At 40.1% G+C, this 26168-nt stretch overlaps 1 protein-coding gene across 1 annotated transcript in view; it reads left to right on the forward strand.

The window, feature by feature from the left end:
- rap1aa (RAP1A, member of RAS oncogene family a) overlaps window positions 1–26168 on the forward strand; it is a 94668-nt gene that overhangs the window by 53642 nt on the left and 14858 nt on the right. Inside the window, exons 4-5 of the mRNA XM_043716372.1 lie at window positions 5447–5503; window positions 12629–12769. Of these exons, the coding sequence (XP_043572307.1) occupies window positions 5447–5503; window positions 12629–12769 (198 nt within the window). The remainder of the gene's footprint in view (window positions 1–5446; window positions 5504–12628; window positions 12770–26168) is intronic.

Raw genomic sequence — 26168 nt, forward strand, 5'->3', positions numbered from 1 at the left:
TCCCCCCTCTCTCTCTCTCTCTCTCCCCCCCCTCTTGAAAAAGCATGCACTTCTGATCACCCTGCTATAGGAAGGATATTAAATTAGTGTGTGTAGAGAAGATTTACAAGGATATCTCTAGAACTGGAGGGTTTGAGTTATATGGAGAAACTAGATAGGTTGGGACATTCCTAACTGGAGCATGAGGGGTGGCATTGTGGAGTATAGATGCTTTTTCTAGGGCAGGGCAGCTCAATATTAGAGGGCATAGGTTTAAGGTGACGGAGATTTACAAGGCAACTTTTTTCAGAAGATGGTTTGTATGTGTAATGAACTGCAAGAGGAAGACCATGCATATGAGCAGGAATTTGGCCATGCAGCCCATCAATTCAATCATGACTAAGTTTCTCAACCCTGTTCAGCTGCTTTCTCCCCTTAACCCTTGATTTCCTTTTATAATCAAGAACTGGTCTATCTCCATCTTAAGTATACTTAATGACCTGGCCTCTACTGCCTTCTGTGGCAGTGAAATCTGTAGGTTCATCACTCTTTGGCTGAAGATGTTTCTCTCTTTCTCTCTGTGTTCTAAAAGGCCTTTTCTTTACTCGAAGGCTGTGCCCTTGGGTCCTAGTCTCTGCTACCTATGGAAAGACTTTCCCAACATCCACATTGTCCAGGCCATTCAGTATTCTAAACTAGTAGATGCAGATAGAGTTGCATTTGGATAGGTGCATGAAAAGGAAAGCTTTAGAAGGCAAAGGGCCAAATGCAAACAAATGGATTAGTTTAGCTTGGAAAATGTGGCCAGCTTGGATGCGTTGGGCAAAAGGGGCTGTTTCCATGCTATGACTTTGAATGTTTATTCCGTACTGCGTTCTTTTGGCAATCCTTGATCTGTGACAGATCTTTTGATTGGCAGTGTCTTATGTAAGCTTTCAAGTGCCCACTTCTAATTCCAGACAAATGATCCCCAGAATGTCCTGTGACAAGTGCAAAATCCTGACTAGTATGCTCCTTTTTTAATGCACCTTTGCACGTAACTCTGACAACAATTGCACCCAACGTGCACATGCGTGCAACCAAATTAGTGCAGTTAAATGTTTAGCTTAATATTTTCAACTCTTGGCCAATGGATAAAGTGCACAGAGATTCCCCATTAGTCAGATGTACAGCATAGAAACAGACCCTTTGCTCCAACCTGTCCATGCCAACCAGATATCCCAACCTAGTCCCACCTGCCAGCATCCAGCCCATAGCCCTCCCAACCCTTCCTATTCATACACCCATCCAAATACCTTTTTAAATGTTGCAATTACACCAGCCTTCATTTTCTCTGGCAGCTCATTCCATACCCATGCCACCCAGTGTGAAAAAGTTGCCCCGTAGGTCTCTCTTATATCTTTGCCCTCTCACCCTAAACCTATGCCGTCTAGTTCTGGACTCCCTGACCCTAGGGAAAATGCTTTGCCTATTTACCCTATCATTGCCCTTCAATTTTGTAAACCTCTATAACGTCACTCCTCGGTCTCCAACACTCCAGAGTAAATAGCCACAGCCTCTTCCCCCTACAGCTCAAATCCTCCAACCCTGGCAACATGACCCAACTTTAACCTGTATCTCCTAATCCGAAGTCTCCATACTAGTTTATTCTCTTACCCCAGCAGCACTGTCGTGGCTTGCTTTCCTATTAATCTAGACCCACAAGTAAGTGTGACCTATCAGTAACCCTTTTTTTTTTAAAAAAAAAATATAGCTTGTGTTTGGCACTAAGATGCCAACTTTCAAATTTTAAAATGTTAATTATCCTGTGTGTGTATAAGGATTTTTCATCATGAAAGCTTATGCTTAATGCATTTTGATAACGTAAGCCTTATTTCACAAATATCACTGAAGTTGAAATAGCACGGCTTGGTAAATATGGGGAAGGATGAAGACCTTGATATCCATATGTGGATCCATAACAATAACCAAAATCAAGGTGGTTTCAAAAAGAAAGCGTGTGAATGAAGAAGCAGGATGCAAATCTGAGAGAGTTAAAAATTTTCTACATCTCGAGTTGGGCTTTGGCTGGAGTACTGCAGACAATTCTGCTCAACAGACTTCATGAAAGAAGTAAAAGCCTTGGAAAGGAATCAGGAATTTTACTGAGTTTTTAACCAGGGAAGACAGAGCTTTGTGTTGAGCAGTTCAAGTTTTCAATTATTTTCCTTGGAGAACACTTGTGGGGTGACTGGAGGGTTTTATGATGATGCCAGGTTTTGATAGACCATGTAGTGAAAAATAAATCCTCCTGGGAAGTGAGTCATTAACTTAGAGGCTAAAGATTCAAATTGTTTAGGAGGGGAAATTAGATTTTTTTACACGGTTGTCAGGATCTAGAACTTCGTTTGAAAAGGTGGTGTAAGCTGTATAAATTGACAGCTGGCCAATTACTTGAGGGTGAAAAATTCTTGTCTTTGAAAGATTATCCTTTCAGTATGATCAGTCAAGAGGCAGCACAAGGGGTGAATCAAATTTATAACTAAAAAGGAAACTAATGAATATGTATCGGTTGCAATTTTGAAACTTTTCATTTGATCTTTTTATTAACTTGTGATGTGTTCATCATTGGGCTCACATCTATTGCCCACCCCTAGTCACCTTTGAGAAGGTGTTAGTGAGATGCTGCCTTGAACTAGTACAGGTCAGAACTACCTCATTTAGTGGTGTTTTAAAGGTGTTCTGATCGGGTGTATTCAGTGAAAATTCAGTTCCAAGCTATGAGGTGAGCAGCAGCTCAGTATGATTTGAGATTACCCTATCTCAGAGCAATAACATTCCAACATAAGAATATAATTTGTTTCCCTAATTTTAAGTTTGATTTGAATTTGCACTGTAATTTGTCATCCTGAAGTTCTGCTACACCACTGGGACAGAGGCTTGAAAAATATAGGATTTGCATGATTTTTAAAATGCATTTATGGTGTCATTTGAGCAAATGGACTTGCCTAATAACTTTTCAGTCTCTTCTCATTATACATAATCATATGCAATTTACAGGGCACAAATAGGCCATTCTGCAAGCTAGTTGATGCTGTTGTATATGCACCAGCCCAGGTACCTTCCACCTAACATCTACCTTTTTCAACATAACCTTCAAATCCTCCTTCCCGTATACTTGAATTCCTTGGCAAATGCTTTTCAGGGCGCAATTGTATGCGGTTAAATGAGTGTTCATTGTTTCCATAATTAATGTTGGGAAAGTGAGAATGGTGCTTGAATGTCTTCTATCATTTTTCAAATAGACAAAACAAGCGATGACTTGTTGAACCTTGGAGTGTTTTTTGCTTGTGAACTGATTCCATTTAATTTTATTGTACTATTATATGTAATAATGGTGCCAAATGGAGACCTTCCTGCTTGAAGCAATACTAATAATTGGCCAACAACTTTATTTTGAGTTGATTGACTTGAATTTAGTTCCTGTTTCTCGCTGTTATCTGACACTTAAATTTAGTGGGGAGGGATCTGCCTTTGCAGTGATTTCCACTTTGGCCAAAAGCCTCCTGAAATCTGATGTCTATATTAGTTGATGCTTCACACACTGAAGGGCCAGAAGGTCATTGAAGCTTTTAGGGATTGTATTCCAGCTCACATTGGCATTTCCAAGTGAGGCGTGTGTCAGCAGACGTTTTTTTGATCCTGCTGACTTTAAAAGTTGGAATATTAGAATCGTAGATCTCCTATAAACATTCAACTTTGCCTTACCAGTTTTCTTTTCAAAAGAATCAGACGTTTGGCACTAATTGAGTTTTCATGAACTTATTTCCTGAACAAACTTTTTTTCTGTTGAATTTGCATTGAAATAAATCAAACACATTAGACTATCTTGAGACTTCCCATTTTGTCGTCATCTGGGACTTTTGGAGGGATACATTATTTTCACTTCTGATTTACTGTGCAGAAGTGAAAATAGTTTGAATAAATTTTGATTAAACCAATAATAGATCTAACCAGCTGAGCTCAATGTCTTTATTGTAACTGGAATAACTCTGCAGTATAATTTCATGTTATTCTAATTACATAACTGACAGTAAATTTAGCAGAATTATTCCAGATATTTCTGCACAGCATGCTCTCCTGCGTAATTTAGTTTGTTAGCAATCTCATTCAGACCACAAGATGGCTAGTGTGGGGCATATGAAAAGTCATTGCAGTAGAGGGTGCTTTTCCAAAAGTTATGCATTTACCAAACAGTGTAATTAACTGAAGTACACAACTGATACCAGGTGCTCAAATGAACATTGTTCTGTTTTTGAGGGTCAATATACTTCATCTTGTATGTCAAACAATTGCTAAGGTTTTTCAAAATCAAGTGTTCAGTGCTCAGAAAGCAGGAATGTGATTAATGCTGGAAAAACAAATTTGTTTTCTGATCTTTTGCATAAGAATTGGATGTGACCAGGTCAAGGTTCACCTAATTTATTAGCCAGATATGATTGGAAGGTTAACCTCCAGATTTGAAATGGCAAGACCTAGTTTTGGCTCATATTTAAAGTGCAGATGCAAAGTGAGTGTTCACAATGTAACCAGATTAAAACAAAGGATTTGCCTGCATAGCTTCAAGGTCTTGCATTGAACAGTTTCTGAATTTGTGCCCCCTTCTCTTCTCTTTTATCTTTTTCTTTTTTTCCCAGTCAATGGCATAAATTCATGATTCATTACTTCAATTGACTATTGTACATGCTGGCTCTGTTATTAAGCAGCAGTAAATACAGAAGGGAAGGGGTTTTTCCTTTCTAAAGAGTCTGTTTCTTAAGTCCAGACAGCTCACTTAAAAATTTCAATTTTTTTAAAAGTCTGATCAAGGGCTTAAAGTGACAGAAGGATTGGAGTCTTACAAAAGGTTTATTTTTTGCTCTGAACATTTCAAAAGAGAGGGACATAGTCATCAAATAATTTGTTCAAGTTTCAACTAGGGTTGTACTGTGTTTTAAGACTTGTAGTTCAGGTTGAGGTTCTAGATGTAGGTTTGCTCACTGAGCTGGAAGATTCAATTTAAGACTTTTCATCACCGTACTAGGCAACATCTAGGTACCTAGTATGGTGATAAAACATCAGAAACTGAGCCTTCCTGCTCAACAAGCAAACCTTCATCCTAGGTTGTACAGAAGACACTACCATCCTAAAGATCTAATGCTGTGTCGGTTTTAATTTTCCAAGTTTGAGATCAGATGTTGAATAGGCAAGAGTATCTAAGCATTAAGAAACAAAGGTAATTTAGTGGGATTAATGCACATCAGCTATGAACTGGTTGGTTGAGAAGTCTCAAAAGAATGATTTGCTCCTGTTTCTATCTTTCTACAAGTGCTAATGAAATATTATTGAGCATTTGGTTATGAATGCATAAAGGGTACAGTTAATATTCTTTATGGGTTATTTCTATGTGGGCAGGTTTGATTTAAGGTGCACTGTTTTGTTTTTGCAGCAAGTTGAAGTAGACTGCCAACAATGTATGCTTGAAATCCTTGACACAGCAGGGACGGTAAGAAATTATTTTGTACAAATTAAGCATTTTCTAGCAAAAAAGTTATAGCATTAGAGGCTCTGTAGCAGGGGCTTTGTAGAGCTGGTCAGTTGACAAACTTGATCAGAGTTAAAATGTTAAAACTACTTTCCATTCTCCTCTCCTCATCCTTCATACATTCATAAAATATAGGAGCAGAATTAGGCCATTCAGCCCCTAGTCTGTACTGCATTTTGATCATGACTGGTGTGCACCTCACCCCCAATATCCTACCTTCTCTCCATACTACTTCAATCCATTACCAATTTAAAAATCTGTCCAACTCTTGCTTAAATTTACTCACTGTCCTAGCATGCACTGCACTTTGGGGTAGCATGTTCTGCTGATTCGCGACCCTTTTTGGGAGAAGTAGTCAATTGTTTTAAATTTGCTATCCCTTATCCAAAGACTGTGACCTCTCTACCTAGAATGCCCCAGAAGAGGAAGCATCCACTCCACATTTATCTTATCCACACTTTTTGTCATCTCAATTTTGATCTCCCTTGTTCTAAATTCCAGAATACAGGCCTAAACTGTTCAATCTCTCTCAAACCCCTCAGCTTCTGGGTTCAATCTAATGAACCTCCTCTGAACTGCCTCCAATGTCACTATACCTTTCCTCAAACAGTGGAAACTGCAAACAGTGCACCAGGTACAGTCTCACCAATGCTGCCTTTTAAAATGCAGCTTATTTCAAATAATATGAATAGGTATGAAAGTAGAACATGTTTGAGAGAAACTGTTCCATTAGTACCTGGAAACATGATCTAGCCTTTCAAATATTGAGCAACTTTTCGCTTCTGTTCCATTCCTGATGAAGGGCTTGCACTCGATGTCACATCTCCTGTTCCTTGGAAGCTGCCTGACCAGCTGTGCTTTTCCAGCACCCCACACTTGACAACTTTCCACTTCTATACAGCAAGGTTTACCCTGTCCAAGATAGGTTGTACCTTTTCAGAGCTGTCTCTGGAACAACTGATTAATACCCTCATTGGTGGTTGTATCATCAGCTATAATTAACTGTTATTCTTAAGATGTACAAAAAATGAGAATGCAGTGATGGGCAAGAGTAAGATCCTTTTTAAGGACATTCATCAACTGAGTTCTTGAAACAGTCCAATAATTTGTGAAACTTTTCCTTAAATCATTGGTGTTGAATTCAATTTCATAAACTCCCATGGTGAGATTTAAAGTTGATGTGAATTACTTGTCCAGTATCAAAACACCCATGCTATTCTACCTGAGCCATTGAATTTTTAGTATAGTTCTTCCCTGTGTAAACATTATCTGTTGCTTTGCTGTCAAAATGCTGCCTTGCACAGAACCTTGGGTAAACCTTGTCCTCTTGAACAACCATGAAGTAGACCCTTAGATTAAAATGAATTATTGGTATTTTTACCAAATTGAGTCTCCAGAAAAGAGTACTAAAGGTCTAAGACCAAGTGAAGCTTTGCAGTGAGTTAGCGAAATATTGCCCTACAGTCCTTGAATGCAGCTATGCAAGTGATTTGGGAACTCTAAACAATACTGGAGACTGCTTCTAGCCAGTACTCTGGTGTCTATTTATTATGTAGTATTCACTTGTGTGGTTGATTCATATGTATGTATGGCTGATTATTGTTTAATCAGTTATATAATAGATATTCTGCCATAAAAGAGCTTAATGAAGAGATCTGCATGAAGCCAAGCAGTCTGACTGTAAATAATGTGATGCATATAGTCATTTTGTTGCAACATAGTTAAAATACCTTCAAAGCGATCATTAAAACCCTGACAGAGTTCAGAGTAAGTCTTGTTTCAGTTCTGTGGAACTTTTATTGTTGGAGCAATCTTTGCCTCAGTGAATCATATAGTATTTCCAAATACAAGAAACTTTTTAACTGGCACCAATGCGACCAAGAGTGTGCTGGTTGATATATTCTGGTTGATCGAGGTCTCACAATCCATGTGAAAATACCAAATAATGGAAATGAAATGCAGGGGGCATACACAACACTCTGCTACTTTATTTGTAGTATAAATCACTTTATACAACTTTGCATTAAATAAAACTTGCCAGCAGAGAGCCATGTCATGAGCACCCACAGGTGACGACACAGACATTGTGATAATACAGTATTTGTTATATATTTTTGTCCATTTATGAAGTGTCCGTTAAAGCAAAGTTTGTGATACATCAATTATAATTCTGAATTTATCTATCTAGGTTTAAATCCAAAACTTATTAGTTGACAATTTTTAGTGTTTGAGATTTATTTTAATGAACTTTCTGTTGAATTCTTGGTTCCAGGTTTTGCATATGGATTTACTTCCTAAGAGTTTTGTTCTTAAATGTCAGAATTTCAATTATCTACATAATGGAAAGACCAAGATGGTGGTCGATTTAATGAAGTGGTAAATGTTTTGGGTTCCTTCCAAGTGCCAATGAAGGTCAAAATCCAATTTAATTCAAATAGAGCAAAGAACTGCAAGCCAGCAAAAGCCATGGCCTATCTGACTTGTTCCTGAAAATTGTAGAGTGCTGTTTATTTTTCTGCAGCTTGTACACAATCCCAAGTTCACTAGAACCCTGAGTTCTACATAGCAGTTAAAGATGCAGCCTGCCTTGATTTCTGTTCTGAATTAGTGGATAACTCAAGGAACGTATACTTTAAGACACTTATCTGAACACTCTCAAAGATGTGTTCAACACAGGATTTCTCTTCAAAGCTTCAAACTCTGGTGCTCCCTCTGGTGTTAAACCAGGCAATATCATTCCAACTTGAGGTTTTATTTTTCAAATGAAAACAAAAGAACAAAGCAGTACGTTTCTCCAACTTTTCTCAGCTCAAAGGCGTGCTACTTTAAACTAAATGCAGTGGCAACTTGCCATGAGGTGGTGATGGTCAAGAGGTATTACCGCTATATCATTAATCCAAAACGCAGGCAATGTTCTAGGAGCTGGGTTTGAATCTCTGGAATTTGAATTCCATTTAAAAAGGAATCTGTAGTTAAGAGGCTAATGATTATGAAACCATTGCTGGAAAAGTCCATCTTGTTTACTGCTGTCCATCTTACCTGGTCTCGTCTACATGTGAATTCTAACCCATAGCAATATCATTGACTCTGCAAGCCATTCAGTTGTAACAGTTGCTACAATTTCTGAAATAAAATAAACTGGATTGACCACGTGACATTGTTTTCAGCAACTGGGTCAATGTGAAAACAACCCTATCCATCCTGCAATGTCCTTTGTACTATCATAGTGCCAAAATTGGAAAGTTGTCTTGCAGATTAATGACACTTTTTTTTTGAGACTGACTGTCCCAAACACCACCAACACTATCTCTGATATGTCCTGTCCCACTGGTGGGGCAGGGCCAGCAGAGGTATCACAGTGGAGATAGAATTGCCATGGGAGTCCTCAACATTAATCTGCACACTATGAAATCTCTGACATCAGGTCAAATGTGGGAAAGGAGACCTTTTGATTTACCATTTACTGTTCTTAGTTGAATAACACCTGGAGGAAGCACTGACCATGGCAAGGGCGCAGAATTTAGTCTGAGGGGTTTCGATGTCCACCATGAAGAGTGGCTTGACAGTAACACTAATTTTGAGTTGGTAAAGTCCTAAAGGACATAGACTGGGATTAAGGCAGGTGGTAAGGGAACCAACAAAACATTCTTGACCATCACCTCACCATCTTGGCTGCTGCAGATGCATCTGTCCATGACTGCAAGAGTGACTACTGCATTGCCGTTGTGAAGATGAACTTCAACACATTCCACCCCAACCTTAAATTCACCTGGGCCGTCTGACACCTCCCTCTCCTTCCTGGACCCTTCCATCTCCATTAATGACAACCGACTTGACACCTGGCACTTTTTTACAAACCCACCAACTCCCATAGCTACCTGGATTACATCTCTTCCCACCCTGCAAAAATGCCATCCCTTCTATTCCTGATGAAGGGCTTTTGCCCAAAACGTCGATTTTCATGCTCCTTGGATGCTGCCTGACCTGTGCTTTTCCAGCACCACTCTAATCTAAACCCCCGTTGTGAAGATGAAGTCCTGTCTTTTACATAGAATCACCCTTCAGGCTGGAAGGTATTAACACTGAAATGGGATAGACTTTGAACCAATTTAGTAACTGAAGAGTGGGATACATGAGGTGTTGTAGGTCATCATTGTCTGGCATATTCTGTTACCATCAAGCTAGAGGATCAACCCTGGTTCAATGTAGTGTACAAAGGAGTGCCTAAATGAAATGTCAACAGAAATACTTGTGACCCAGACAGCTTAGCAGCAAGTAATTATTCACAAGTGATCCTATGACAAATGATTGCAAACTCTGCAGTCTGCCACATTTGTCTTGGCCACCGCCAGAAGTGCCCAGCATCATAAATACCAGTCTATAGCCAATTTGATTCGCTCCATGTGATAGCAAGAAATGGCTGCAGGTACCAGATACTGCAAAGGCTACACATCCTGACAACATTTTGGCCAAAGAACTGAAGGGGTGCTCTGGAACTCGGTGCACCCCTAGCCAAGCTATTCCAGTACAGCTATGAAAATGACATCTACTTGATGTTGAAAGTTGCCCAGATGTACTGCGTGCACAAAGCAAGACAAATCCAACTTGGCCAATTATTGCTCTGTTTCCTCCTGATTTTTTACCAGTAAATTGGAAGATGTTATCAACAATGCTATAAAGCAGCATCTACTTATCAAGAACCTGGTTGCTGACATATTGGGTTTTATCAAGGCTGCTCAACTCGATGGTAACACCATCTTGCAGCCTTGGTTCAAATATGGGCAAAAGAGCTGAATTCCACAAGAGGTAAGTGTGACTACCATTCAAATAAAGGCTGTGATTGTGAGGCATCAAGAATTCTAACTAAGTTGGAGTCAATAGGGATCAAAAGTGATGCGGCAAGCAGCCCCCACAGCTTTGTCATACCTGGCACCATATATGGAGGAACCTCTATCTGGCATTCAATTATCCGGCAAGATCACAAGGTCCTGATGGTTGGCTAAACTATTATCTGGCATTCGATTAACCGAATGGAAATACTCCCTGCCTTTGTCCTTCAGATCGATTCCTCTGCAATGGTTATGGTTATTGGATGTCAGTTGTCTCTGGGCATCTCTGCAGGTGTTCCTCAGCCTAATGCCTTAGGCCTAACCATCTTTGGTGGTTTTATCAAAGACCTTCCCTCCATCATAACGTCAGAAGAGGGAAAGTTTGCTGATTGTACAATGTTCGTATTCTTGACTCTATTGAAGCAGTCCATTTTCAAATGCAGCAGGATTTGGTTAATATCCAGGACTGAATAACAAGTGGCAAATAACTCTTGCACCCCCCCTTGCCAGGGAATTACTATATCCTCTGAAATCTATCCACCTGCTTGTTGTCACTCAATGGTGTTACCATCGTAGTGCAGGATTCAATCAATATCCCTGAGCATTACTGTTGACCGGAAATTGCTGTGGTCTAGCCATGTAAATATAATGGCTGCAAGATTTTGTCCAGGCTAGGAATACTGCAGCGAGTGACTAACCTGACTTCCTGAAGCATATCCACTATCTACAAGGCAAAAGTCAAGAATGTGATGGAGCACTCCACTTGCCAGGACAAATGCAGCTCCAACAAAACAAACTTGCCACCATCCGGACAAAGCAGGCTTGATTGGCACCACATCCACTTTCTCCACCACTTAGTACACAGTGCTGCTGCTATCTACAAGATACACTACAGGAATTTCCCAAGGCTTCGGAGTCAACACTGTCTACAAGGACAAGGGTAACAGATGCATGGGGGACATCACTAGCTGCCCTACAAGTCAAACACCATCCTAACCTGGAACTATCTGATTCACTGTCATTGAAATCTTGGAAAGCCCTCCCTAACAGCAATTTAAATGTTGCTACAGCACAGATATCAATGGCTCTTTCTGGAGAACAACTAAAAATGAGCAATAAGTCATCCCCCTAACAGCAATGACCACACTCCCTTGATCAAATGAAAGCAGTAAAAATGTGAATTTGTTTAATCAATTTAATACATTTAGAGCCATTTCCCACTAATCAATAAATCCACAAGCTGCTTATTAACCATGCAGCTGTCATATCTATAATTTCAGTATTTTGTAGAGACTGTAAAGCTTTTTGTTTTGAGATTATTGGATGTGGTTCAGTTACTATGCTCTGAAATCATTTAGTAGCCCAACCTGGCGCAAAGCTGCTGAGCAGTCTTAGAATAGTAGTGACACTTAATAGTCAAAGATTTCCATTCTGTTAAAGGATTATTCTAAAGCTTAAGGTATGAAAGATTTTTCTGAAGTATCTTCATTGATCTCTCATTCCCAGTTAAGTATGGTAAATCCTGTGTTCAGTGGCCCCCCGAGCCATAGTAAATGTGGAGTCAAGATGATAGGGAGAGGCGTGGGATGCGCTTCAGAAAGTTAGTATGGACTCTGGGTCAAATGACCTCTACCTGCACTAAGGTTCTGTGATTTTCTGAATGGGTGATAAGCTCCTATTTGATAGTATATCTGAGAATTGACAGTGAACCAGGGTTGAAAACTGTAGATGTTTGTGCCCAGCTAACTTTTGACATACTTTTGACATTAGTTTTGAGTATTTTTAATTTAAAACTTTAAACCTGCTTTTAGGAAAATGTAAAACTATGCCTTCAGCTCTGTACCAATAGTTGCTCATATTCACTCCAGTCACAAAGGCAGCCTTTGTCTCAGAAGCAGCATTCTCACCTGGTAATCTGTAGTAGAAGTCATGAAGCCTATGAGAGCACTGAGTGAAGTTTGGATGCCTCAGCTCCAAACTCCAGTTTGTTGTCCCATGAGGTATTTATTTGTATGGTGTGTGGAAACTCTCAAAACCCACGCTGTATGGAACTAAAAACTGTGTAGCAATGGCTGTGGCCAAAATGATTCATTGACTGAGGCAACAAGGACGACAAATTCCACTTGTTCCAAATTATCTTCATCCTTTAACTATTTTTTAATCTAGGTGTTGCTATGTTGTTGACAGTATGTCATAAACTTTATATGCATGTTCCTGCAAATGATCAGTTTTGAATTTGTACCTTGTCCATTTATAGGAGCAATTTACGGCGATGCGAGATCTGTATATGAAGAATGGACAGGGGTTTGCACTAGTATATTCTATAACTGCACAGTCAACGTTTAATGACTTACAGGACCTGAGAGAGCAGATCCTACGAGTCAAGGACACTGAAGATGTAAGTAAACTTTATTTTAATTTGGCCCTGGAGTGCAGCTGAATTTCAGAAACTAAATAAAATGTATTCCATAAGTTTCTGGCCCAGGAACTTTGGAACTAAACTTGGAAGCTTTTTTTAATATCAAATTTTACTTTTGACAATTTATGCAGTTAAAAATTGAAGATACCTTAAACTGGAAATTTAAGGTGTTGAGTATGTAGAATATAAACTAAATGACTGAGCTAAATCTTTCTAATGATTTTTGGCTTCCTTGGTTTGGAATTTTGTCCGTGTATAGGCGTGGGAATGGTATGCATAAACCACCCAGATCTTTTCTGGAGCTGGTTCAATCATTTCATTATAATTCTAAACTTGTATTTTCTTCTTTGACTACGCAGTTACTCTGCACCTTTAGCATTAAAGTTGATGCTGAACTGTTAGTTTTTTGTCTCCATAACAAAGTCCAATTTTAACATTATTTGATGCCCCATCTCCCTCTATTTTGAGTGAGGTTTTCAACTGAACTTTTACTTCTGGACTTGCTGCCTCATGTGTCTACCTGGCCAGCCTTCATGCAGTTGCTCTCCATAAACCTGTGGGAATTTAGAATTTTGCCCATTGTCAAACTTGCATCAAATTCTGTTCAGCCAATATCCCTATGCTTGCTAATCTACATTTAGATCCTAATAAACAGTGATTCTATTTAAACTTTTTCATGTCTTTTGAACCCTCTGACTTCATCCCTCCAGATCTTTAATCTCCTCCAGCCCAGCCCCAATACCGTCCTTGATTCTATTCTTGCCCCATGAATTCCAAATTAGAATTGATCTGTACCTGCAGCTGCCCAGGCCCTAAAGCTCTGCATTTCCTTCTCATAATCTCGCCATCTCACTCTTCCTCATTTGAGGTACTCAGTAAATTCTACCTTTAACAACAAATTGGCCAGATACTGTCACTTGGTGTCAAATTTATGACAGTCCTATGGACTACCTTGAAATTTTCTTATACTAAAGGTGCTACATGTGTAAGTTGTTTAGGATGCTGCAGTGTGCCAAAATGCATTTGAGGTGCTACACCACTACAAACTGATCAGTCCGGCTGTCCGTTAAGTAGAGAGAAGAGTCCTTGTTCAGGGTAGCTCATCTTATATAGAAGGGAATGTTGACCTAGTTGATTTCTAAAAATATCACTGCCTGATGTAGTGATATCAAAGATGGATCTGATAAGATGAACAGTTTAATTTTAACTGGATAATTTTGACAAGCTGCTTTAAGTCTGCTTGCATTGAGTGCATCTTTGTCAAAAGCTCCAATTCTACACTCTAGTCTCTTAATTCGATGGAATAAAATGCTTCCAGGTACTCACTTCCACTTAATTTTGAAGTAAAATGAAATGGCAGTATAAGCTTTCAAAAACTTTTAAATTTAAAACTATTAAGCATGCTTATGGTTTGATTTGAGAATGTCAGCATTATGAAATGGTTGCAGGATGCAGCAGTGGGCTGTAGTTTGAGACTAATCTGAAAGTGTCTTCAAAGCATTTGCCTCTTTCCCTCTTTCCCCCCCCCCCCCCCCCCCCCGCCTCGGAAACCAAAGTTCAGGTAGCATTGCAAATTTTGCATCTCCTATTCGTCAGTTGCGTTATAGCAAATTCACGTTGACTGTGCATTATAGCAGAAGTAACTGTACTGCAGACTTTCCTCCATTGGTTGAACAACACTTGGTGGAAGCACAGAGGATGGCAAGAGTGCAGAATGTACTTTGAGTCAGGGAACTCCACATCCATTACCAAGAATGGCTTGGTTGCAGCACTCTTGCTCGAGCTGGTCAAATTCTAAAGGGCATTAATGTTAGACTGGATCTGCAGTAAGTGGTGAAGGAATGAGGGGATAAGAATACTTGACCTCATCTTTGGCACCCTGCTTGCCACAGGTGAATATATCAGAGTTGGTACAAGTGACCAAAGCACAGTCCTTGTGGACATAAAGTCCTGTCTTTGCATTGAGAATGCCATGGATCATATGGTGTTACACTGACACCATGCTGAATGGGATACACTTTGAGCAGATCTATCAACTCGACTGGGCATCCAAGAGAGACGGGGCCAACTGAATTATACACTCAGTGCAATCTGCAGCTTCATGTTCTGGTATATCCCCACTTTACCATTACCATCATGCAAGGAGATGAACCCTACTTCAGTGAAGTGTTGGAGGGCATTCCAGGAGCACTTTGGCACTTAAGTCAGTATAATTATAGATATACAATATGTAATCTCAAAATGCATCAGCAGTTTAATGTTGGTGTCATTGCTTTCAGTTTTTCAAACCATTCTCTTGACTGGCATTTCTTGGCCCTGATTGTTAAGACATGCTGATGAGGAAAGAGCTTGAAACTTGTTGCAGACAAATAGCCTTTGCAATTTTAACTTTAATCTGCACGAATAACTTGATAGATGAATGTAAGGAGTTGGAAAGTTAGACTTTATTAATACTGTGTATGTCAGGTTAAAATGGGTGGGGTTGCAAAGTTTGTTTTATACTGCCAGTATATTATATAAACAGTTGTCCTGGCTCACCTTGCACTGTCACTGCTCAGTACTCTGAATTGTGGAGTCCTTTTAGAAGATGGCTAAACATTGCTTGGCATTCATCTCCTTTTTGAAAGTAGTTGTAGAAAGTTCCAAATGTTTTCTGTGTAAAATGACTACTATTGAGCTTAGTTTTCAATACTTAGAAATTGAACCATGTGGGAATGATGCAGCATCCATCCCCTAGTTATGTACAGATTGAAAAAGGCCAGATAATGTTTGAGGGATTTGAAAATTTATATTTGTTTTTGGAATAAATAGACTTGCATTTATCATGGATTTACAGGCAATTTAGACCCAGTGTGATGTGATTTGATTTATTGTCATCTGTACCGAAGTACAGTGACAAGCTTTTTGTGAGCAAAACAGGCAAATCATTAAGCATAGGGTGAGAAAACACTTGGACAGAATAATGTATAAAAGTTACACTGCACAGGGCATGTGCTAGGCAAGATCAGCATTATTTGAAGTTAGTCCATTCATCAGTCTAATGGCAAGGAAAAAGCTGGTCTTGATCCTGCTGGTGTATTAAAGCTTCTGTATCTTCTGACTGACAGAGGTTGTAGGAGAGCATTGCGTGGAGTGGAAGGATGGGTCATTAATGTTGGCACTATCATCTTTTGTGACAACAAAATGAGTGCTTTCATAAATGCTGTCTATTTATCCTAGAGGAGAAAGTGAGGACTGCAGATGCTGGAGATCAGAGTTGAAAATGTGTTGCTTGAAAAGCACAGCAGGTCAGGCAGCATCCAAGGAACAGGAGAATTGACGTTTTGGGCATGAGCCCTTCAGGAATGAGGAAAGTGTGTCCAGCAGGCTAAGATAAAAGGTAGGGAGGAGGGACTTGGGGGAGGGGTGTTGGAAATGTGATAGGTGGAAGGAGGTCAAGGTGAGGGTGATAGGCCAGGGTGGGGGTGGAGAGGTCAGGAAGAAGATTGCAGGTTAGGAAGGTGGTGCTGAGTTCGAGGGATTTGACTGAGACAAGGGGGGAGGGGAAATGAGGAAACTGGAGAAGTCGGAGTTCATCCCTTGTGGTTGGAGGGTTCCTAGGCAGAAGATAAGGCGCTCTTCCTCCAGCTGTCGTGATGCTATGGTCTGGCGATGGAGGAGTCCAAGGACCTGCATGTCCTTGGTGGAGTGGGAGGGGGAGTTGAAGTGTTGAGCCACGGGGTGGTTGGGTTGGTTGGTGCGGGTGTCCCAGAGGTGTTCTCTGAAACGTTCCGCAAGTAGGCAGCCTGTCTCCAATATAGAGGAGGCCACATTGGGTGCAGCGGATGCAATAAATGTGTGGAGGTGCAGGTGAATTTGTGGCGGATATGGAAGGATCCCTTGGGGCCTTGGAGGGAAGTAAGGGGGGAGGTGAGGGCGCAAGTTTTGCATTTCTTGCGGTTGCAGGGGAAGGTGCCGGGAGTGGAGGTTGGATTGGTGGGGGGGGGGATCTGACGAGGGAGTGGTCTTTTCGGAACGCTGATGGAGGAGGGAAATATATCCTTGGTGGTGGGATCACTGGCCTAATTCTATCTGTTTTATAATTCTGTCTGGATTGTATCTGCATTTATATTCCTTGAATAGATTGATACTTTGCACCAGACTCCAGATGTTGTGTCTCTGGTGTAATTAAAACATAACCTTCCTATTTTTATATTCAATTATCCTCTCATTTGAAGATTTTATATTGGTTCTTCTCATTACTTGCTATGATATTAATGTTCAAATGCATTTTTCTGCATTAGTTCATTGTTTTATGTTCAGATGTTGATGTGCTTTCCTTCAGCTTCATTATACTCTATAGTCTAGATTGGGCAGTTTGTGGCCTGCTTAACGTAGTATACATATCTTCAAAGATGCAACTTTGAACAAATTACTTCTAAAGCATCTTTCCTGACCAACATTGTAAAACATTTTACAGACAATGATCTATTTTTGAAGATGTATTATTTGGAAACATAGCAAGCTTCCAAAAACAACACATTGATGAGATTGTCTGTCCGTCATATAAAGCTCAGTCTGGACGTTATCACTTCCGTATTCTTAAATATTTGCCCAGAGATTCGTCTGTGTAAGGGTTGGGGATTCATGAAGTCTTGATTTAATCTCTCACCTAAAGGAGCCAGCTTGCAACATAGCATTTTTACTACTGTACTCTAATACCAGCCTGACTTGTGCTTATGTCTCTGGATTTAGGTCTGGAAACTCTGCTTGCTGTATTAACACTCGATGAGTCTATCCACTCAGCCCACACCTGATCCTGTTCCCTATCCTGTTAAGTTTTTTTTTCCACCCCCATCTTGTAATGAATGAGGAGGACTGTTGAAGCTTTGAACATCTGTATGAGTCTATCCATGCAATTGTGGAAAATGAATAGCTGCATTAACCTGTGAAATTTGGCCCTGTGAACTTGTTCAGTATATCTGTGACAGATGAAACGTGTGTTTCATGGGTTTTTATGAAACACCGAAAGCATGTTTGGTTGAGCAAACCTAGAAGAATCTGAAGAATTCGCAAGTCTTTCCCATTGTGTATAGCATTGCTGATATTAATCAAATTCGGCCTTATTTTTGCATGCACAATTGATTTAAGGAGCTTGTTTGCTTAAAAACTGTTCTCCTTTCCACCTCTCCCAGTTTTGAACTTGCTTTTAAACCTATTGAAACATCAATCTAGCACTAGCCAGGCAACCCTAACTGCAACATACATATTTTGTTCAAAACTGTTGAGTGGACTGTTCTCTGATTATAGTGGGTTGATTCCTTTTTATTAAAGGCTATTTAACAGTATTATTCAGCAAAACTGTTCAAGTGAAAAAGGTAAAGCACCTTCCAAATTTTTATAATGTTTAAATTATTTTCTAAAAGTAAAATAAAGCAAATCAATTTTAAATGCTTTTGAAACTTTAAATTGCATCATGATGCCTGTTCTCCTAGGTGTTACTTTGTTCCTGTAAAATTATGGAATCTTCACCTGATACATCCTTTTTAAAAAGGCAGATGCCAAAGGATGTGGTGGAGGCTGGTACAATTGTAACTTTTAAGAGGCATTTGTACGGGTATATGAATAGGAAGGGTTTGGAGGGATATGGGCCGGGCGCTGACAGGTGGGACTAGATTGGGTTGGGATATCTGGTCGGCATAGACGGGTTGGACTGAAGGGTCTATTTCCATGCTGTGCATCTCTGACTCGAACGCTATGATTTGAGATGGATATTTCAACTTTTAGTTGGAAGCAGTTGTGGACTCTGGTCTTGATTGCTGGTGCTTCATGTTGCTGACATCTGTTGTGGCTGCATGTGCAAGCTATTCCAACTTTTTAATCATGAATGGAAATGTTACCATGTGCAAAATAAGACTCTTCCCATCTCTCTCACCTGTCCCTTCAAACTCTGTTTCCAGTTGCTGCTTCTGATTTGTGAAGGAGATAGTGGCTTCACATCTGTAGGAGATTAACCATGATCCTGTGTAACTGATTCAGCTTATTCTTTGTTTTGAAACTACAGGATGCAAATTTTGGGAGAACTGGCTTGGAGCTGGAATGTGTATTGGGGCTGGGCTGGTTAACTGGTATTGTGTATATAGTTATAAATTCAACTTGCATTTAGCATTGTTTGGCTGTCTCATGTTGGTTGACCTCTTATCTCTTACTGTTTCCAGGACCCTAATAGTTTACTAATTCACCATTTTACCCTAGTCCATTGATCAGAGACACCGAGGAGATCACTAACATATGTTGGATTCTTAGGCAAAACTGTGTTTCCTTGGATGTTAGGGTAACAGCAAATGGGGAACTATATCGAATTTGCAAAAAGACTAAGTGCCTTGGAGAGGGGCAGGTAACCGATTCATCCAGAATGTTGCATGCCTGAGGAACTTTTTCTCTTTGAGGTTGCACTCAGGATATGTGGAATCTTTGATCTCTTACTAAAATTGTGTCCTATGATCCTGCTGCACTAGCTACCTGGATGTTGGAGCAGTGCTCCAAAAGCTTGTACTTCCAAATAAACCTGTTGGACTGTAAACCTGGTGTTGTGATTTTTAACTCCATTGCAAAAGTCAAGAGGAAAATTAAGATTTGAGAATTTTGATTGGGCTCATAGACAGAGGGTGGTTGTAGATGGAAAGTATTTAGCCTGGAGCTCTGTGACCAGTGGGTTTCTGCAGGGATCTGTTCTGGGATCTCTATTGTTTGTGATTTTTATAAAAGACTTGCATGAGGAAGTAGAAGGGTGGGTTAGTAAGTTTGCCAATTACACGAAGGTTGGTAGAGTTGTGCGTAGTGTGGAGGGCTGTTGAAGGTTCCAGCGGGACATTGACAGGATGCAGAGCTGGGCTGAGGTGGCAGATGGAGTTCAACCTGGAAAAGTGTGAAGTGATTCACTTTGGAAGGCCAAATTTGAATGTAGATTACAGGGTTAATGACAAGATTCTTGACAGTGTTGGGGTCTATCAACTTAAAGTTGCCACCAGAGTTGATAGTTGTTCAGGCGTATGGTGTGTTGGCTTTCATTAGCAGAGGGATTGAGTTTAAGAGCTGCGAGGTTATGCTGCAGCTCTGTAGAGCCCTGGTAAGATCACACTTTGAATATTGTGTTCAGTTCTGGTTGCCTCATTATAGGAAGGATGTGGAAGCTTTAGAGAAGGTGCAGAGGGGATTTACCAGGATGCTGCCTTGACTTGAGCGTATGTCTTAAAGGTTGAGGGAGCTAGGTTTTTCTCACTGGAGCAAGGAATGAGCGGTGACTAATTTAGAGGTGTACAAGATGTTGAGCAGTATAGTGGTAGCCAGACCCTTTTTTGTTCCCCATGGTAGGGGGACATAATTTTAAGGTGATTGGAGGAAAGTTTGGGGAGATGTCAGAGGTAGGTTCTTCACACGGTGGGTGCATGAAATGCACTGCCAGTGGTGGTAGAGTCAGATGCATTAGGGACACATAGGCACATGGAAGATAGTAAAATGAAGGGTATGTAGGTTAGTCTGATCTTTAGAGTTGGATTGAATTAGGTTAGATTACTTAGTGTGGAATCAGGCCCTTCGGCCCAACAAGTCCACACCGACCCTCCGAAGAGCAACCCACCCAGACCCATTGCCCTACATTTACCCCTTCACCTAACACTATGGGCAACTTAGCATGGCCGATTCACCTAACCTGCACATCTTTGGACTGTAGGAGGAGACTGGAGCACCCAGAGGAAACCCACGCAGATACTGAGTGTGTGCAAATTCCACACAGATAGTTGCCCGAGGCTGGATAAAAGGTCTGAAGGGCCTGTACTGTGCTGATTTAAACGTGATGTAATTTCCTGATGTGTTGATAACTGAAGGATGCAGATTTTAGTTAACAAAAGAACCAGAGTAAGATAACTTTTTACATAGTAAATGGCATTTGGAATGTGCTGCCTGAAAGGTGGAAGCTGATTTGATAGTAACATTCCAAGAAGAAATTGGGTTAACATTCGGAAGCAAAAATTTCAGATATATGGACAAAGCAGAGAATTGAGATTAGTTAGGTAACCATTTGAAAGAGTTGAGATTGTGTACTATGATTGAGATTGCAAGATTTGTTCTAATTCATGCATCCCTCTTTGTGCCAGTGTATTTTTGTCTATATTTTCTAATGTAAAGTTGCTGCCTTTTGAAATACATGGTACATTTTTGTTCCCAACCTGCTCAGCTGTCCTGTTGCATGCTAACTTAAAACCTTTTTAATGCTGTTTTATTGGTCATTGTTTCATGCTGTATCACTTAATGTGCAATGAATGTCAAGCTGTTGTGCTATAATGGTGAAAAGTGTTTGCCATGGAAATCCAGTTGTGTTGTGGGAGATAGTGGCCGAGTGGTAATGTTATTGGGCTGGTAATCCAGAGGCCCAGGCTCATGCTATGGGAGTTGGGTTCAAATCTGACTCTGGCTGCTGGTGGAACTTAAATTGATATGTGGAATTGAAAGCTAATCTTGGTAATAGGGACCTCCTAAGTATACCATTGTTAAAACCTATCTGGTTCACTAATGCAAAGTTTCCCTCTTTAGTGAAGGGCATCCAGATCCTCCATAGTGTGTTGTCTCTTAACTGCTGAGATGGTCCTAGTAAGCCACTGTTCAAGGGCAATTAGAGGTAGACAACAAATGCTGGCCTTTTCAGTGATTCTTGCAGCCTATGAAAGAAAACTTCGTCTTGAGAATGATGGCCCTTTTGACTACTGTGATTTCTGCTTTGTGGGGAGGTGTCACTTTAACCCCAGAATACTACCCTGTGATGGATTTGCTGTAGCCCTGATACATGCATCTAGAAAATGTGCTTAAGCCCATATAGTTTAAATCTAATGCTTTCTCATGGAGAGAAGCATTCTAGAATGTGTAACAAACTTTATCGTGGACAAACTATTGCTGTTTTAGTCTCGAGTTATTTTTAAAAAGCTTTCAAATTCTCAAACTTGGATGAGCTGGAACTTTAGAATGCTGCAAGTGGCAACAAGTTGTGTTGGTTTTCTTTGTTTAGGCAATGGCACCTGCCTTGGAAAATCTTTTTCAAGAAAATGGTCTATTTCTTTTGAAATCAGTTTCAGGAGTTGCATTCTGCTACATGTGTCAAGTGATTGGGGATAGGTGATTAATACAGCATTAGTTAGTGACATCCACTTTCCATGAATGAATTTGTAAAAATGCCATTCTTTAATGGCATAAAGCCATTAAAATTGGATCTTCTAGATGCTGAGAATTTTCAGACTCCCTCCTGATTTTGCATCCTACTGCAGAATTTGCAGGGTCCAGTTGTTCCATGCTAAAATATCCTCGCAGTTCAACCCCTAATGAAAGTCAGTAAATTCTGATGTTAGAGTTAACAAGGCATGGAATCAATAATTACATCAAAGGAGGCAATAGTTCAGCCCATCCTGTCTGTGCCAACTCTCCAAATGACCAAGTCATCTGGAGCTACTTTCCAAACTTCTGCCTGTAGTATTGCACATATTCCATTTTTAAATATTCCAATTCCCTCTTGAATGTCTCAATTGAACATATTTCCATCTCTGGCAATGCATTCCATTTAGATCCTAACCATTTGGTCACACTGTAGAACAGAACTTGGAAAGTGCTATAGTTAACTAGTTAGTAGAGTTCAACAACAACTTTTAATGTCTGCAATGCTCCAAGGGCACATCAAAAATGTTACAACAGAAAATGAGCTGCATACCAACATTGGGTTTAATCACAATGCTGGAGAAACTCCAGTCTGGCAGCATTATGTGGAGTGAAGTAAAGTTACAAATCTGTGTACTGTTCTTAAACTGATGAATAAAGGCTTAGTTAGAGGTGATTTTTGAGTCATTTCATGGAAGAGAGAGGGGCAGTGACATGTAGAGAATGCATTTCAGTGCCAAGCTCCTAGACCATTTAAAGGCATGTTCATCTATTGTAACATTTGAAGCAAGCATTCAGTCCGGTCTCTGCTGGGTTCGTTTGACCCCGAAGCTGTTTTTTCTTTCTCTGGTGTAGCCCTACAAATAGGATTCAAATGGAAGTTAAGCTAATCCTATCAAGGTGGTGCTAAAATAATTATTCATGTTAGTGCACTGTACTGACCACTCTTCGCTATTGAGATAAGCATCCTATTTTTTAGGAACTTGCAATCAGCCTTTTCTGGCTGAATGTTTGTTGAAAATAGTAGGTTAACTGGTTTTACATCTCAATCTCAGTACAAGAGTTTCTATTTTAAAAGATTTATAAATTCAAAGTGGAAGGCTTTGATCAAGTGTTAGTGGTATATTCCATAGAATTCCTGCAGTGTCGGAATGAGCCATTCGGCCGGATTCCACACCGACATTGAGAATTACACCCAGACTCATCCCCCTACCCTATCCCTGTAATCTTGCATTTCCAATAGCTACCACACCTAACCTACACATTGCTGAATGAACTCTGCAATTTAGCATGGCCAATTTCCCTAACCTGCATATCTTTTGGACTGTGGGAGGAAACCAGGGCACCTGACGGAAATGCACGCACACATGGGGAGAACGTGCAAACTCTGCCCAGACAGTTGCCAGAGGGTGTAATCAAACCCAGGTCTCTGGCACTGAGGCAGCTGTGCTTATTACTGAGCCACTGTACTGCCCTAATTTGCTGGTTTCAAATGGTGATGTTGAATGTGAATGTAAGAGTCTCTTTTTCTATGATATACATTTTGTTAACATGCTTTAGCTGTAACATTGACAAATTGGGGGCAAATTTCTAAAAGGCAAACTTTTGAAATGTGTTGGCTATAACGTGATTACATCGCCAACACTTTCGGTGCAATTCCCCTATAATGTGGAGTTGCACAACAATGCAGCCATCACGTTTCAGAAGAATTACCTGCAAAAGTGAATAAAGGGCAGTAATTTTTGTGTTGAGTCCATGAGCAAAATAAGATGTTACAATGTTATTAAATCTCCATTTTTAGTACCATTTTAATTTGAATGTCATACTGCAGTGCTGATGGATATAAAGCAGGCAGTACTTATCTTCAGTTTATGACCTATGCTGTCGTAACATTTTGTAGGAGTGGAGGCCACACCATTTATTCCAAATACAGTAAGACTCCAGAGTCTAATGCCATATGTGGGCATGCTAAAAGATTGAGTTTAATGTGAATGCCTTTGTTTTACACTTGTTCAATATGTACAGAACTCTGCAATAATTCTAAAATTTTGAAAGGCTTTATGTTGTACCTGGAAGTGATCTTGCTCTGCATACAGTAAATTGAGATCAGATTATTGTCTGGTTTGTAAAGGGTACTGGTGCTATGTTTATACAAAAATTTCGACACTCCTTACATGCAGTGCCCCTGTCTAAATACTTAGTTTTGACAGAGATGGAGAGTTAGCTTGCCAATTGTATTCCACACTTTCACAAGCATTAAGATGGGAAATGCTTCACTGGAATAGATCATGTTTCCTGATGCCTGTATCTCAGTGAGCATCTTTCAAAAAATGTGTGCTTGGAATCTTGTTTTGTTCTGCAGAATTTTATGACCGAAAGCATTCTATTCCTTTCTGAAATTATGCTCGTTTGGAGAGGTTCTCAATGTCCTACTTTTCACTCGAGTTGTCCAAAAGAACAAATTTAACTTTTTTAAAGCCTCATTGCGTCAAATATGTAAACACTTCCCTGGCCTTGTTACTAATGTATGATTTTTTAAAAATTAAGCTTGAATATTCAATGCCTTCTCAACAGTGCAAAAGCAAAAGTCCTATCTGCAAGTTGCAGCATCAAGGTGGTGCTGTCAGTCCTTGATAGCTGATTATTGTGACTAGGAGAAAGTAAGGACTGCAGATACTGGAGGTCAGTCAAAAGTGTGGTGCTATCTGCCTGACCTATGCTTTTCCAGCACCACGCTTTTCAAACTGGTTTGTGTCCATGATACCTCCAGATTGATGACTTAGAATGGTCAGTCATCACTGATTTACGTTGTCCAGATATCTTAAAAGGATTATTTTGGAGTAGCATGCATTAAGATTTAAATTTTTATCTGGAGTCTTACATGGCCCCTGAAAGTAGTTTATGGCCAGTTAAGTACGAGAAGTGGACGAGCTGTTCTGGGAATTACATTGTGGATAAATGTTAATAAACGTAGCGACAGTATATGCAAATTTAATCATGGTATTGGTCCTTTAATGTTGTGTCAAGAATTGTTTCATTTCAGATGATCATTTTATGGTTTAGTAGTTGCCCGTGTGGGACCAGTTTGTTAGCAAAGCTCATATTCAACTTAGTTCAGCTCCAAAGCCTGACTTGTGTTCTAATAAAGCTTTCTACTGAGAATAAAACATTACAGCACAGTACAGGCCATTCGGCCTTTGTTTCCACAGGTCAGCGCAATCTGAAGCCCATCTATCCTACACTCTTCCATTTTCATCCATATGTTTATCCAATGACCATTTAAATGCCCTTAAAGTTGGTGAGTCCAATACTGTTGCAGCAGTGCGTTCATGCCTCTACTACTGTTTTTAAAAAAAAACTACCTTTGAAATCTATCCTATATTATCACCCCTCAATTTATAGCTATCTTCCCTCGTGCTAGTCATCACTATCTGAGGAAAAAGGCTCTCGCTGTCGGTGTTATCAGATCCCCTAATTACCTTAAGTCTCAATGAAGTCACCTCTCAGCCTTCTCTCTAACGAAAACATCTTCCAGTTCCTCAGCCTTTCCTGATAAGACCTTTCCTCCATACCAGGCAACATCCCAGTAAATCTCCTCCACCCTTTCCAAAGCTTCCACATCCTTCCAATAATGCGGTGACCAGAAGTATATGCAATACTTCAGGTGCGGTCGGACCAGAATTTTGTACAGCTGCCGCATGACCTCGTGGCACTGAAACTCCATCCCTCTAGCAATAAAAGCCAACACACTCTATGCTGCCTTAACCCTATCAACCAGGGTGGCAATTTTCTGGGATCCATGTACATGGACACAAATCTGTGTTCATCTACATTACCAATAATCTTACCATTAGCCCGGTACTCTGCATTCTTCTTGCTCCATTCAAAGTGAATCACCACTCACTTTTCAACATTAAATTCCATTTGCCAGCTCTGCAGCTTATCTATGTCCCTCTGTAACCTACAACATCTTTCGTCACTATCCACAATTCCACCGACATTAGTATCATCTACAAATTTGCTAACGCATGCTTCCACGCCCTCATCCAGCTCATTTATAAAAATAACAAACAGTAGCGGCCCCAAAACAGATCCTTGCAGTACACCACGTGTAACTGAACTCCAAGATGAATATTTCCCCATCAACCACCAGCTTCTGTCATCTTGCAGCTCGCCAATTTCTGATCCAAACTGCTAT

Source organism: Chiloscyllium plagiosum, chromosome 26 (assembly GCF_004010195.1).
Source record: "Chiloscyllium plagiosum isolate BGI_BamShark_2017 chromosome 26, ASM401019v2, whole genome shotgun sequence".
NCBI classification, from domain to species: domain Eukaryota; kingdom Metazoa; phylum Chordata; class Chondrichthyes; order Orectolobiformes; family Hemiscylliidae; genus Chiloscyllium; species Chiloscyllium plagiosum.